The sequence below is a fragment of the Schistosoma haematobium genome, chromosome 4, assembly GCF_000699445.3.
Source record: "Schistosoma haematobium chromosome 4, whole genome shotgun sequence".
NCBI lineage: Eukaryota > Metazoa > Platyhelminthes > Trematoda > Strigeidida > Schistosomatidae > Schistosoma > Schistosoma haematobium.
Genome location: NC_067199.1, coordinates 43333382 through 43350208, shown reverse-complemented (window position 1 = coordinate 43350208; position 16827 = coordinate 43333382). Strand labels below are relative to the sequence as shown.

At 35.6% G+C, this 16827-nt stretch overlaps 1 protein-coding gene across 2 annotated transcripts in view; it reads left to right on the top strand.

Moving 5' to 3' along the window:
• MS3_00008146 (uncharacterized protein) overlaps nt 1–12731 on the top strand; it is a 79174-nt gene extending 66443 nt beyond the window's left edge. The window contains exon 14 of one of the 2 annotated variants that reach the window (XM_051216501.1): nt 7404–12731. In XM_051216501.1, the coding sequence (XP_051067092.1) occupies nt 7404–7441 (38 nt within the window). In that variant the 3' untranslated portion in view covers nt 7442–12731. The remainder of the gene's footprint in view (nt 1–7403) is intronic. The other variant, XM_051216502.1, reaches the window with a different exon arrangement.
• Nucleotides 12732–16827: the final 4096 nt, after the last annotated feature.

Here is a 16827-nt window from a genome sequence, read left to right as displayed (position 1 = left end):
ATCAGAAAAAGGAAATGGAAAAAAAACAATAATCTATTTTGTTACCCCCCCCCACTACACCCTCATTTTTATTGCTGTTGAATGTGACATGTTTGACTAAACATCTTTTTATGTGTAAGACTGATAATAATAATAATAATAATAATAATAATAATAATAATAATAATAATAATAATAATAATAATAATAATAATAATAATAGTCACAACGAAACAGAATACTGGCGTAAAATTATATTGTAAAAAGCTAACTACTGTAATAAAACTTAAGTAGTTTATAATTTAAAGAATAAAATGTTTGAGGTCTGTTTGATTAATATGAAGTTAAGCAGGAATCGAAGACTGAAGAGTACAAGAATTCGTTAATATTTTGCAAATGTGACTTCACTAGGCGTTATATTAAAGATTTTCCAATAACTTAAATTTACTGACACGAACACCTATTCAATGATTGTTTAATAGTGAAACTACTTCACTACAACTGATTATTATAAATTTAGAAGTCAGTCATCATCAAGTAAAACTGATAAACTTAAAAGTAGACTTCACCAAGATCAATTTCGTTCAACAATAGTTTGAAGCTAATGATTTAGTACACAAATCGTTTTTTTCCTTTTATTGTTTGATAATATAATTGGTCTGTTATTTGGTATTACACTGAACCAACTTATTACATCAATGACTCGGTGTCATATGTTGTTGATAATAAAAGCAGCTTATCCGTTTGATTAAAAATTTTTATACAAGATAGACATATTCACTTTTTTATTGATTGTTTGAATCCTCCCACTAATGTTTAGGACTGTAATTGAACACCCTCCTATTGACATATATACATCTTGTGCGGATCGCCTAGGTATTGGCTTAAGTCACAAGCATTATAAGCAAAGATGATGGTAGCTAGCAGTGGAACTCAGCCAACGAGTCCCAAAATAGTATGAAACGCACGTTCTGAATTTTACTGCTACCTATTATTCATCTCTGCTGATATTGCTTCTGATTTGGTGTAATATCAGCCCAATCCGCTTAGGATGCACATATACCAATAAGAGAATGGTTAATTACAGTTATAAATATCGATGAGAAGGTTCAAACAAACAATACAAAAATAAAATTACGCTTCACCTTACTGCACAAACTAGTGGCTATCAGGGCTCAGTAAATTGGTGGGTAATAATGATGGCATTCGAAGCGAATGGTACCTGGTCCGAATCCTGAGCCCTAACTAGTATGAAACGCTTGAAAGGCAGACATATGTTTATAGTACTATTCAACAATTGGTCAGTAGGATATCGTTAGTAACATAATACTTATAATAACTTCAATAGTTTCAACGTTTCAGAGAGTAATCTAGTCTACGCTTCTTCAAGATAATCATCTAAAAGTGGAAATTATCACAGGAAATGATCATCATTTCAATAGCTGAAGTCATTAAATTAGGAATTTTATAACTGCTGTCTGGTAAAAAAACATCAAGTTGGCGCCTAATTTCCGTAAAACTATTCATTAAAAGTTGGTATACTTTTGTGATTGTATACAAATTCATAAGATAGTAACTGCTGAAGCCTAGGATATATACCGTTAAACCAGCGTACATGTAGTCCAACACGAAACCGGATGCATGTCGGACAGTGAATGGCAAGTCAAATCGGATTACTTCAAAAACTGTAAAATGATTGAAATGGGAATAATAACGGGGCGAATTGCATGCGTATAGTAAATAATTCACTTTGAACGTAGTAAATAGCAATAGCATCATTTGCTGTCCTATCACTCTTAGCAGATCAGGCAATCCGAAAGTTACGAGCACATCATTAGAACATATGACAGGCTAGGTAACCCCACTTCTCAGCCCGAAGAGTCGTAGAACTTCCTCACTTCGTTGGATGGATAACTGAACTAAATTGAGTACAAGTTCATAAAACGAATTCACAAAGTTTAGTTGACACTAGGGGAAAAATAAATTATACGTTAGATATCTAATGAAAATGACATAGTGTACGAGATGTCGAATCACTTAGATTAATGGGTATATTATAACTGGATCGATAGAATCCAATCCGTACTGCATGTTGCAGTCAACCATATATTGCAAAATAGATGGGCTTATAGTTCCCAATCATCTTTTTACTACTCACTACTACGATATACTCTTCAATGAACAATCTATATGCTAAACAGCAACTGAATAAGTATACACAGTTTAAATAACTATACGAATTCGATAAGCAATAAGCAGCTAATGTTCGTATACCATTTTATATGTAACGTAATTGTTAAATTTCAGGATTACTTACTTAATTTCCTACACCTGTTACCCCTTCTGGAGGAACATAGGCCGCCAGCCATCCCTCTCCATCCAACCATATCCTCGAAAATCTTTTCCAGTTCTTTCCAATTCTCATTCATCCTTTTGATGTCTGCTTCTGATTTCCCACGTAGTATGTTCTTCGGCGTTTCTCTTCTCCGTTTTTTTTCAGGATTCCAAGTTCGGGTTTGACCCACGATGCAATTTGATGATTTTTGTAATGTATATCCTATCCACTTCCAATGTCTTTTCCTGATTTCCTCCTCAGCTAGAAGGATAGAGACTTTTTCATTACGTAATAAGGTCTACTAAACTTGCTCATTAACAAATTGTCATTAACTAAAATGATCTTACTGAATAAAAATTAGTTACACTATACAAAGACTAATCAGCTACTTAGACTGAGTTACATAATCATCACAGTAATTTAATAATAATAATAATAATAGTAATAATATGGTGTAGTGCTATGCAAGCCCATATAGCTTATTCTAGCCTGTTAATTAATCGCTTATCAACTTTGACTGTTTTTACATAAGCGTATGTGTGTGTATGTGCTGGTGGGTGACCTATACTCCTCCACGAAGAGTAACAGGCGTAAGTAGTAAAAAGGCGTATGTGTTCACTTCTTATCCTACTTCTTATCACATGTCTGTAACTTATATTTGTATGACTATAAATATAGATTAACGCTTGATTAAATGGAACTGGCTTACACGTCTTCTCTACTGTACGTCATTCCACTTTGCTTTCTTCGCTTCGCTTTGTTTCTTCGGTCCTTTGTCTGGATTAAACACTAAATAGATTACACGTATTTGACATTTAATCTCGTATTTGATTTACTGAATTACGTTATTCACGAACGTGATTTAAGTGGATGATTATATAATTGAGCATAGTCATGATGTATATTTTGACAGCAATTATTTCGATAACAATCATTCCTACAATCTAATCACAGTCAAATACAGGGCTACAAAAGTAGTAAGCCCATCGATAACATCGTCTGATCTAATTGCCGTCAAAATAATGGGTCATTAAAATGACTTGAGAATATAGTCAACATCATACCGAATCCCTTTAGTAGAATAAACTGCAAAATTGTGCATGAAGGACAGCTCACAGACTAGTTCAAAATAAAGACCGGAGTCAGGCAAGGTTGCTCACTTTCAGCCTTCCTCGTTCTCTGGATTATCGACTGGATCATGAAGACGTCAATATCTGGGGGAGGGAAGTACGGGATATAGTGGACAACTAGGATGCAGCTGAATGATCTAGACTTCGCAGATGATCTGGCTGTTCTTTCACACACGGAACTACAAATACAGGAGAAGACGAACAGTGTATCAGTAGCCTCAGTATCAGTAGGTCTCAACATACACAAAGGGAAAAGCAGGATTCTCCGATACAACACAACTTGCATCAATCAAATCACACTTGATGGAGATTTGGAAAATGTAACAATCATCAGATATCTGAGCAGCATCGTTAAGGAACACGGTGGATTGGATGAAGATATGAAGGTGTGGATTGGAAAAGCAAGAGCAGCATATCTACAATTGAAGAATATCTGAAACTCAAAATATCTGTCTGTCAACCAACACCAAGGTCAGAATTTTCAATATAAATGTGAAGATAGTCCTACTGTATTGGGCGGAAACTCGCAGGAATACGAAAGCCATCATTCAGAAGATACAAGTGTTTACTAACACTTGTCCACGCAAAATAATTCGGATCCGTTAGTCAGACACTATCAGTAACAATCTACTTTGGGAGAGAACTAGCCAGATTTCAGAGGAGGAAGAAATCGGGAAGAAGAGTTGTTAGTGGATAGGATACACATTGAGAAAAGTATCCAATTGAGTCACAATGCAAGTCCTCACTTGGAATCGTCAAGGTTGAATAAAAGAGAAGTGGGAGATCAAAGAACACATTACGCCGAGAAATGGAGATAGACATAAGAAGAATGAACAAGAATTGGATAGAACTAGAAAGGAATGCTCAAAACAGAGTGATTGATCGAATTCTATTCGTCAGCCTATGCCTGATTGAGAGTAACAGACGTAAGTAACTAAGCAAGTATGTAAGTGAAATAGCCTAATAAATTTATATCTGACGACATAATCTTTTCTGCTCCTGATTCAAATATCTAATATTCCATTCTTATTTTTGTTTTTACAACTTTAATCATGGCTAATTTGATTCAACATGGAAACAAATGAGTTAAACTATCGTGTACTCTGGTAATTTTCATCTTTCCATTATATCACGTTAGAACAAAAAAGTAACTTGGCTAATAAATTATTATTTCATAGAATCATTACGTAATATGTTCTGTATTTTTTTAAAAGGAGAATCATAGTCTTTATGTTCTTTATCGAATTAGCATATGACTTTAAAAAGGATCGTTATATGGAGTTTGTTGAGATTAGATTGATATCATGAATGGATAGATGTGAGACTACTATTAAAAATCTGGAAGCATGGGATGTCTATTATATCATAGTATGAAACTCTTCAGCAGGAAGTATCCACGATCCTTCATGTGGGATTCGAACACAGAACTTTCGGTCTCACACACGAACGCTTAACATTCAGACGAATAAGCAGGTATCCAACGTTGTTAATGTCTAATATCCACTAATCCACGATATTGCCCCGACCGTACACCATTATCTTCAGTGAGTAATTGTCTTAAGCCAGACAAAGTTCAACTCTATTGATCATGGTTTTTCACTAACACTCCAGGTTTTCAATAGTAGTCTAACATCGATCCATTCATGATATTAAGTTATTTTTTACTTTGTCTTATTAACAACTTCAATGAAATATTCTTATTTACAGAGTAAGGAAGCATTAAGATGATTAATTTAATCTATTTGAAAACTCCTTCGTATATTAGATATCCAACATAACTTAGAGTCAAATGAAGGACCAGAATTGAAAACCTTGGAGATCACAGCATTTTGGTGGTGTTTTGTTCTCTGAGCTGGATGGTTTGGTCGTGGAGCTTTTATTGTTCTTCTGAACGACATCATCAGCACAAACTTCAGATTTCAGACTTCTATCTGAAGTTTGTGCTGATGATGTCGTTCAGAAGAACAATAAAAGCTCCACGACCAAACCATCCAGCTCAGAGAACAAAACACCACCAAAATCATCCACCTGAGCTACAAATCTTCTCCACCATCTCAAGATCACAGCATTATTATTAGTGGCTTCATTCAATATTATTTCTTTTGGTACAATAGTAAATACTCAGCATAAAGAATTTCATAGAGTTCCCGTTTCTTACTTCTTGGTCAATCCTAACGATAACATATTGAGTAATCAGTAATTAGATGTTAACTGTTCAAGAATCGATGTCTGTATAATCTTCATTCTTTTCGATGTATATTGACAGCAACCACGATATCTATAGTTGGGCCTTTTGTAACTTGTACAACGAAAGGTTCTTCATTTTTGACAAATGTACCTGAATAGATTACGTAATTCACTGATATAATGATGTGTTAAAACAAGTAAGGAGGTAGAGAACTTGTTGAATTATATAGATGACAAGAACAGGTAACTCAAATATTCGAGAATATCGCCTTCGTTTAAATAAATCTCATTGAGATAATGGAAAATTCTAGATTACATTCTGTATAGGCTAATGAATATACGCTAAGATCCACTTCATTATAACAAACCACTAAGTTTTATAAGCAGAGATGTATAGTAACTAGTAGTGGAATTCAGGATGCGCGTTCCGTCCTATTTGGGACTCGTCAACTGTATATACCCTCATACCTGTAGTTGATGTTCAATCCAGGACTCGAACCCAATACCGTCCGCCTCAAACGCCATCGCATCATCCACTAAGCTATTGAGTCCCGGTAACCACCTGCTTGTGTAATGGGGTGAAGTTTAAATTTACCTAAGGTAATATCGAGGCAATCCACACAGGATCTACATTTGCCAACAAGAGACTGATCAATCGCAGTCCTGAACAACAATGGTAAAATACAAGCAAATAATACTAAGTTTTTTTTCTTTTACTAATATAATCTGAAACTTCGATGAATAATAAACTGAAAATACATTACACATAATATATTTATATCGCTCATTCGGTATATCTACTGTAACCGGATGAAAGCAATCAATCATCTTGAATTGTACCTGATGGTGTTACATAATAATTTATCAAAGTATAGTTACTTTAAATGAAGCTTTCTCTGTTAATATACGTTATATTGTCTTTATTTTATTTTAAAAAAGTCTATATGTTACATCCGAAGCCCTGTCAAGTATCACGCCAATTAGAATATTGACTTAGATGACCATATCCCTGTGTTAAACTAACGATGCGTCATCTAGTACGAGCAACCTACAGTCAACTCTGTGTTCATATTGGTCCTGTGAGGTAGTAGATTCTCGTCTAACTTATCCGGATCAGTTCAGAACACCAATATTAACCCCCGTTATATGAATCCTGTATTCCAGGCATAACTGGTTTATATACAAATAAACCAAACTGCATCATACCATAAATTGAAACCAAATATTATGCAAGACCAGGTCAAAAGTGTCTGTGAGTGTGAGGAACTGTAACTAATAAATTGGGAGTAACTTAGGAATAGTAAGTCAAATAACAGTAGCTATTAGGTCAATTGGGAGCTTATAATAAAAGGAATATAAATATACATATAATCTAGTTTCTTAGTGGTCATGCATTAAGAATATTCATATCATATTGGTCCATAAATAGATCCTTGTAGTTACTATTCATTGATTCTTCGTCTGGAGATAACACACTGGATGACTATTTCATCTTAGTATTGAACTCTACGATCCTATACTGACATTCTTTATATCTTATTTGAACAATAAACATTTTCATAATGTCAGTATAGCGTTGTGGAGATTATTAGGTTATCGATTGAGATCATGAACCGATTGATGCCAGACCACCACTGAAAACCTGGAAGCACTGGACGGCCGTTTTATCATATTGTGAGACTCCTCAGCAGTGTGCATCCATAATGATCATAATGGTCTCTTAACTCGTTTTTATTTATGTTTTTGTTTTGTTTTTTTCTTTTCCTTTACAGCTTCCTACAATATTATAACTGGTAGTGAAAATGAATAAAGAACCCATCCCACCCCATCCTACCCCCCTGCCAAAAAAGAAACGGAATAGAATAGCAAATAATAGAAACTGCAACAACAGCATGGAATATTCTATGAATGTCAATAAAATGTCTGATCAGCTGATTATAAGACAACTATACAATAGAAAGTATTCAACACAATCAAGTTTGCTTGTTTATCTCTTATATAATAAACTAAGCAATGTATGCTAATGCATTTTATGACTAAATCTATACTTTAATGCTTAGTTAGCTAATACAGTTTTTGTGCTTATCAAATTATAGACATTTAATCAGTTGATTATATTTCTTTTAAGTAATATATTCATCAATTGTATGACGTCATCACTATTGCCTTCCGCTTCATCCTCATCCTCATCCTCATCATCCTCATTAACAACATCATCATCATCATCACCATGGTTATCATTCTCATCAGTCACTCATATGGTCACTGATCATATCTTCTAATAAAAAAAAATAACATAACCCCCCTTCATTCAATAGTGCACCATGTGCTTTTCTTTTCTTTTTTTTCTTCTTGTTGTTTTTTTTTACTATTTCATAATGTTTCTATCTTGAATTTGATAATAATAACAAATGTAATTATCAGCATTTTGTATTTCTACCATCCCACCCCTACCCCCCACCCCCACCTCCTCACACATTCACATATACACACACACACACTTTATGTGTCTTATTTGCTTTCATTTCATTAAACCTATTTGATTATATAATTTTTCGTATTCAAGTTGATTTATAGTTTGCTTTCAATGCTATGAACTGTCTATTTGTTTGATTAAATCATCACATGTGCTTCAATGAACAAGAAGAAGGAGAAGAAGTAATAACGTTGAAGATGATGTAATATGACATTTCATGACAATAATATAGTGAATGTTATGTAATGTATTTCTATTTCTTCCATTCAATGTCGACTACTTATGGTTTATGGAGGTGCCTGAAAAGGAAATTGGATTAGAGGTGGTCTTAGTGACCTGGGAGCGTGACCACAGTGCCCAAGAGACAACTGCTTGAGGTCGGTCACACACGACCTTTTTATGGGCAATTTTCGTGTTAACTCCGTGCTTGTTGAGACCTTAACGCCGGAGACGGATATCCATGGGATAAGGCGAGGTGTGCATTTTAGGGTCGACTTTTTCTAACCCCACCCCTCCTTGTGGGAAGGCAGCATCTCTGTCATGCTGGTTTTCTGAAGGAAACACCTTACTGCTGTCCCACCTCTGTACAGTCAACAGTACGACTTCGCCTTCGGACCTTAAGTTTGTTGTTTTTAGTCTTACCGCTCTTCAACCGACCTGTCTGACATGGTAGGACCTTGAGGAACGGTTGTTCCAGCTAGTATAGCTCGGTTGCTTCTTTCTTCCCGCACTATATTCTTATTGAAATCTTTCTTTTATATATTACCACCTCTGCATTAGCTACTTGTATGAATCCGGTATCCATCTTGTCGTGCTAATGAGGTATGGCAACTTGGACCGATGCATATATGTGCCTGGACCTACGTTGTAGCTGACTGACTGACTTATGGTTTATATGAAGTTCATATTTGTTCATCATATGAATGATGACAACAAATGAATGAAGAATAAACCAAATTAAAACAAGATAGACACTGACATATCTTGGTTTCGTAGTTCAGATTTATACCATATGCTTACTAGTGATTAGTTATGAAAGGGAATTCTTAGAATTCTAGTGAGAAACTGTGACTAGTGGAGTTAATCTATGTCGGATAGAGACAAATATCTACCTTAGTAGATGGTCACACAATTTCATGGATTGGTTGAAGTTAGACATTAACACTATTGGATACTGGTTTATTGGTATAGAGCTTAAGTGTTCGTGTGTCAGAACGTTCTTGGGATCGACAAATCTCAAATAAGGAATCGTGGATGGGCACTACTAAGGTGTTCCATACTAGAACGAAACGGCCGTTCAGTGATTCCAGGTTTTCAATGGTGTTCTAACATCGACCGATTCACGATATCAATCAAAAACTCAACAATTTTCATAACAGCATACTGGAAATTTGTAATGGCTGTCGTTCATTGTTTTGAACGAAGCATAATTTTAGTGTATAATATTTCCACGTTAAATGTTAGAAGGTAATCAATAAGAAACCATGAAATGCAGAATTGGTACGAGTTGATTTTTTTCAGTAAAAAATATTTGCACCCAGTAGTTCATTGACACTTGTTTAATCTGTGAACAGTCTTGTGAAGGGCATAGAGATTTGTACTATTCAATCACTAACTAGTAGGCATTATCGTATCATCCTAACAGACTTAGACTAAATATCAAATGTGTAATTGAATCATTATATATACATCTATCACTTAAGGCTTTTTTCAGAGTAGTTGACAGATTTACTGGTTTAACTTGATTATTTCATAAACCTCTTAATCAAATAAACCACAATACGAAACTCTTTATTTTAACCGAATGCAAGTTTCGATGTCCTCAATGAGATCTACTACGTTGGTTAGGCGACCACGTGCGAGACCGAAGGTCCTGGGCTCGAAACACGCGGGCTGAATCGTGGGTGCGCACTTCTGGTGAGTCGCGCAATAGGTCGAAACGGACACCCAGTACTTCCAGGTTTTCAGTGGTGGTCTAACATCACTCGGTTCATGATCGTGATCTGTCGTGAAAAAAACCTAATTAGTTTAACACCGGCTAAGAAGACTGTATTGTTACCAAAATTAAACTGAACTTCTGTTATGTCTAGGAAGAATCCGCAAAGTAATATAGCTTTTCATTGATGATACATTACCAGGTGATTACCATTTGGAAGTAGTATCCAAGTTACATTATTAAAATATCACTATTTTAACGTCTAATACACAGAAATTAAATAAAATGGTTTGATCATCATATTTACTTTCGCCTGTTGCCACTGATGGATTAACATAGGCTACCTACCAGTATTCTTCCTGAAACACTGTCCTCGACACTACTTTCCACTTGTTTCCAGTTGCTGATCATTATTTTGACGTGTTTTTAAATCAAGATCCTGTATGTCCTTTAATCTTTCTATTTTTCATTTCCCTTCAAGATTCCAAGATAGCGCTTTGCTTCGTGATGCAGTATCATGATTTCCTCAGTATATATCTTACCCAACTCTATCATCTTTTCCGAATTTCTTCTTCGTTTGAAATGTGGTTTCTTCTCTCCCATTAATTTGTTTAATCTGGTTGGCGTCTTTTAGCAAGATTTTTTTTCTACGGGATAGGGTTGCCGACCCCACGCCAAACCCTCCTCCTTTACCTGGGCCTGGGACCGGCAGTAACTCTAGAAGAGCTACAGATGAAGGTTAAAGTATTTATAAATAGTTGTCTACGCAAGACACTCATCATCAAATGGCCGGATACCATCAGCAACAGACCACTGTGGGAGAGAACAAAGCAACTTTCAGCTGAAGAGGGAATTAGAAAAAAATTATGGAAATGGATAGGACATTACGGAAATCACCAAACTGCATCACGAGACAAGTGCTAACTTGAAATCTTGAGGGGAAACGGGAGAGAAGAAGACCAAAGAACACATTACGTTGAGAAATAGAAGCATGTATGAAAAGGATGAATAACAACTGGAAAGAGCTGGAAAGGATTGCCCAGGACAGGATGTCTAACCTCAGTCAAACCACGAAATTGCGTGACTATTTTCCATTGTACCGAGGTAGATAGCTGTCTCTACCCGACACGGATTAACTCCACTGGTCACGGCTTCTCATTAGACCTCCGAGAATTACCTAACGAAACTAGTCGCTAGTGAGCACATGATCAGACGATAAGAAGGAATTCATTGAAACAAGCCGTCCCTCTCCGTCCAAAGCCTTTTTTCTCAAGTTTCATAATAATGGAATGGAGGTAGATTTCAATTACTAATAACTAAAAAAGAACATAATCCCTATAATGTTTTACTACTCATTAAATTTATTATATTATTTATAAGTTACTTACTTACTTACGCTTGTTGCCCATCAGCATTCTGCAGTCTATTCTGTCCTGGGCCTCCCTTTCCAGTTCTATCTAATTCTTGTTCATTCTTCTTATGTCTATCTCTATTTCTCAGCGTAATGTATTCTTTGATCTCCCACTTCACCTTTATTCAGCTTTGACGATTCCAAGTGAGGATTTGCCTTGTGACCCAGTTGGGTGCTCTCCTCAATGTGTATCCTATCCACTGATAACTCTTCTTCCCGATTTCTTCCTTCGCTGCAATCTGGCTAGTTCTCTCCCACATTCAGTTGTTGCTGATAGTGTCTGACCAACGGATCCGAAGTATTTTGCGTAGACAACTGTTAATAAACACTTGTATGTTTTGGATAATGACTTTCGTAGTTTTCCAAGTTTCCGCCTAATACAGTAGAACTGTCTTCACATTTATATTGAAAATTCTAACTTTAATGTTAGTTAAAAGACAGATGTTTTGAGTTCTAGATGTTATGCAGTTGTAGATATGCTACTTTTGCTTTGCCGATCCACACCTTCACATTTGCATCAAATCCACCGTATTCATCAATGATGCAGCCCAGATATGTTATGATTGTTACATTTTCCAAATCTTCGATTGATGCTTATTGTGTTGTAGTGTAGAATCTTGCTTTTCTTTATTATTTATAAGTAGTTTATTAAAAATTTTCATAAAAATTTCATTTAGAATTAATTGAAACATGCTTACCCCACCCCACCCCCCTTCCTCTACCCTCCTCTACTACTGACACTTTAAATCTTAAATTTCATGTTCATTTTTATTTACTTTGTTCATTGACAATAATATTACATATGACACATGTCAATAGAACATTGAAAAATTGAGTTCTATTTTCGTTTCCTTCTTTCCTTTTTTTCTTTTCTTGATTTTTTCTTTTTTCTTTTTTCTTTTCTTTATTTTTATTTTTTTAATTATCCTTTTTTTTAATTAAATAAAATTATGCTTGAATGATTTTAATAATAAATTTTCAAAGCAAAAAAAAGAAGAAAAAGTAAGTAAATAAATAAAAATAATTCAACACACATTTTGACGACAACAACAACAACGACAACGACAACAACGACAACGACAACAACGACAACGACAACGACAACAACAAGAAGAAGAAGATGATGACTTTTTAGCAGAATGATTTTTTTCGTTGTTTTTCTTTCTTGAAAGAAAAAAAACAAAAAAACATTTTTCCTAATTCATCATTGACAATAATTTTTTTGTTGTTTTTTTGTTTTCTTTTTTTCTAAAAATAAATAAATAAATAAATAAATGGATTTTGTTCAATATTCAATTTGTTTCTATCCCCTATTTATAATATGAATATTGTTTATTCTATATGAATATGAATATGGATAGGGGGTTTTAAGAAAGGAATCAAAATGAAATTGTGTAAACAAAAACTACAAAAAAAAAGAAGGTAAATGATATTGATATTGTTTGAGAAAAAGAAGCAACAATAAAAAAAAGTTTTGGGATAATTATAGTTTTAAACATTCATGAAAAGATACAAGTAAACAACACTGGATGAATGTAAACTTTTCCATATTGTATAAACACGTGATTATCAGGATTTAGTTTATAAGTGATGATGGTGTTTGTAATGAACGTTATTGGGGTTTGAGTCTTGGAATGAATATCAACTGTGGAATGCAAGTATATCTAGTTGACGAGTCCCGAATAGGACGAAACGTGCATAAAACTGGATTTCATTATTAGCCAACATTCATCTTTGTTTAGAATGTTTGTGACTTAAGGCGATATCGGGATAATAAGCACACAATTGTTGTCTTAAACAGCAATGGGAAGATTCAAGTAAAACAATATTAAGTGAAAATATTATTGATTCTATTATTTGACACTTATCCTATAGAAAAATATTGTAAAAACTGTAGAAGTTGATTATAGAACATTCATTTTTATTCTAGACAACATTATTAGCATCAGACTGGTTTTTGTGGAGATTGTAGTAATTTCAATGGTTAAGATCATGAGTCCGTTGGGTGCCGGCTCAGTGGTCTAGTGGTTAATGGCTCGGGCGCGAAACGAGTAGGTCATGGGTTCGAATCTCGCATGGGGCGAGGTCGTGGATGCGCACTGACGAGGAGTCCCACAATAGGACGAAACGGCCGTCCAGCGCTTCCAGGTTTCCCATGGTGGTCTAGCTTCAACTGACTCATGATCTTAACCATTGAAACATTATTAGCACCGACTTTATATGGAAGTATGTTTGACCTGTAACTCCTTGATTGATTGGTTTCTTCCTTATGGATTGATTGATTGATTGATCGGATCTAGGATGATATACTTATTAATTACCAATAGATTTGAATTCTATGTTTCTGGAATCTATTTACAGCCTCCTTGATTAATGATTGTGATGTTTTGGCAGTCGAATTTATATCCATGGCTGTCAATGTGTATGGATATCACTGATAATACATTATGTCATCTCACTACTGACCTATGTTGCCTTATGTATACATCTAAGCTATCAAATCATGCAGAACAAATCAATCAATCATAACCTCAGAGATCTACATGGAAACAAGAAAAAATAGAGGTGGCAAAACGTACTCAGTAAATACTATGACTTTCCTGTTAAAGATTTACCATGATTTACATAAAGAATTAGCTCACTGATCATTCTGGTTTCTTGATATTTCATTTTTCAGAAATCCACAGAGTTGTTCATAACTGAGAACTAAAACTACAATTGATTGTTCAAAATTCATTACAATTCGTATTCCTTAATTATTCGTAATTTGACAGGATCTTGTTCCATTTTAACTCCACCTGTAGCTTTTCCAGGTTTACTACTGGTTCCAAGATATAGTAAAGGTTCAGCACCGGGTCAGCAAACCCATCCCTTAGAAAACAAACTTCGAAAAAACGCTAAACAGAATAAACAAATAAAACCATTTAAACCCTTTCCTCCTATTTGAAGGAAAAATTATGACACCTTATGGTGAAAGACGATAGTCTTCTGAAGTCACGACGCCGATGCCACTTTAACAACAAGAGCAATAATTAATATAGGTACATGGAATGACTGCACAATCTGAGAGACTGAAAAGACTAAACAAACAGCTACGAAAATTAAAAAAATACAACTTGATGTTGCTCGGAATCATTGAAACTCATTGTGCACAAGCCGGACAGAAAATGATAGATTCGAGAGAGCTGTAGCTGTACTCTGGTCACGAAAAGGAAAATGCTCCACAAACTCAGAGAGTTACTCTGATCCTGTCCAAAGAAACATGTAAAGCATTTATAGGGTAGGAATCTCATGCATTCAGGATCATCAAAGCATCCTTCAAAACAAAGAAAGAGGGAATCACAATGATAGCAATGACGACGATAAAGATCAGTTCTATGAGAGGCCGAAATCGACCATAGAGAAGTGTACAGGAAGGGACCAAACCATCCTGATGTGGGACCCAAGCGCTAAATTCGGAATGGACAACATCGGATATGAAGACATCATGGGACGACATGGACTGGGAGAGAGAAACGAAAATGGTGAGAAATTTACAAATTTATGTGCATTTAACAAATTGGTCATAGGAGGCACAATATTTCCACACAAACATATACATAAAGCTATATGGGTCTCACCGAATCAAATCACGAAGAACCAGAGAGATCACATTTGCATCAGTAAAACATTCACAAGATCAATGGAAGATGTGAGAACCAAGGAAGAGGGGTTGACATAGATCCAGACTACCACCTGGTTGTGGTCACGATCAGACTGAAGCTAATCAAGCAATGGACAGCTAGAGAAACTGCATTCAAAAGGTTCGACACAGCCTTCTTTCGAGATACTGTTAAACTCAACGAATTCAAGATAATTCCCAACAACAGGTTCCATGCCTTACAAGATCTACTGAAAGAAGAAACTACTATGGAGGACAATTAGAAAAGGAAAAAGTAAGCCCTAACTTCAAAGTGTTAGGAGATGCTGGGCAGCAAGAAGCATCATCTTAATGAATTAATCTCCATCGAAACCCTAGACAAGACTCAAGTAATGAAGAACAAGAAGACAGCAATTAACAACAGCCAAACAAGAGCAGAGAATGGCAAGGCATAAATTTAATACACAGAAGCAAACAAGCTAGTAAAGAGGAGCATTAGAGCTGACAAACAGAAATGCATGGAAGACCTAGCAAGCACAGCGAAAAAGCTGCAAGAGAAGAAAATATCAGACAAACATTTATGTGCTAAGAAACTAACAGCGAAATATAGTAAACCAGAGAGACTAGTTAAGGATAAAGAACGCAAGTCAATCACTGTAATCCAAGGACAGAGTTATGTATGGGTGGAACACTTCCAAGAACTCTTGAAAAGACAAGCTCCATTGAATCCACCGTGGATCAAAGAAACCAGGATGGTCATCAGACAAATCAACAGCGGTAAAGCAGCATGACCTGACAATATACCAGCTGAAGAGCTGAAGTCGAACATGAAGTCAGACTATAAAGAGGGATATCTCATCAAGATATCAAAGAAAGGAGATCTCGTGAAGTGTGGAAACTACATAAGCAAAACATTATCGTCGGTACCGGAAAGCGTCTTCAACAGAGTGTTGCTGAATCGAATGAAAGACTCAGTAAACAACTAAATCCCAGATAAACAGACCGGATTCCGTAAGGATCCATCGTGCGCAGGCCAAATCACGACACTAGGGATCATCATCGAACAATCAGTTGAATGCAATTCGTCACAATACATCAACTTTCATAACTATGAGAAAGTGTTTAACAGTGTGGATAGGAAAACCTTATGGAACCTTCTCCGATACTATGGAGTGAGTAGCTAAGAAAATCTCCAACATCATCCAGAATTCATACGATGAACTATACTGCAAAGTCATGTATTGAGGACAGGTGACAGACGCATTCCAACTGAGGTCTGAAGTCAGATAAGGCTGCCCACTTCCCCCCTTCTCTTTCTTCTGGTGGTCGACTGGATTATGAAAACCTCCACATGTGAGAGAAATCACGGGATACAGTACACAGCTCGGAATCAGTTAGACAATTTGAACTTCATAGATCACCTAGATCTTCTATCTCATTCCCAAGAACAAAGGCAGATGAAGACAACTAGCATATCAGAAGTCTTTACATCATTAGTCCTTGACATACACAAAGGATAAATCAGGATCCTGAAATACAACAAAGTGAGCAGCAGCCCAACCACACTTGATGGAGAAGCTCTGAAAGAGTCGTAAAGATTTACATACCTAGGTAATATCGTCGATAAACAAGAAGGACCTGATAAAGATGTAAAGTCAAGGGTTGGTGGAACAAGGGAAGTATTACTAAAATTGAAAAACATATACAACGAAAAACGACTGTCAGCCAGAATT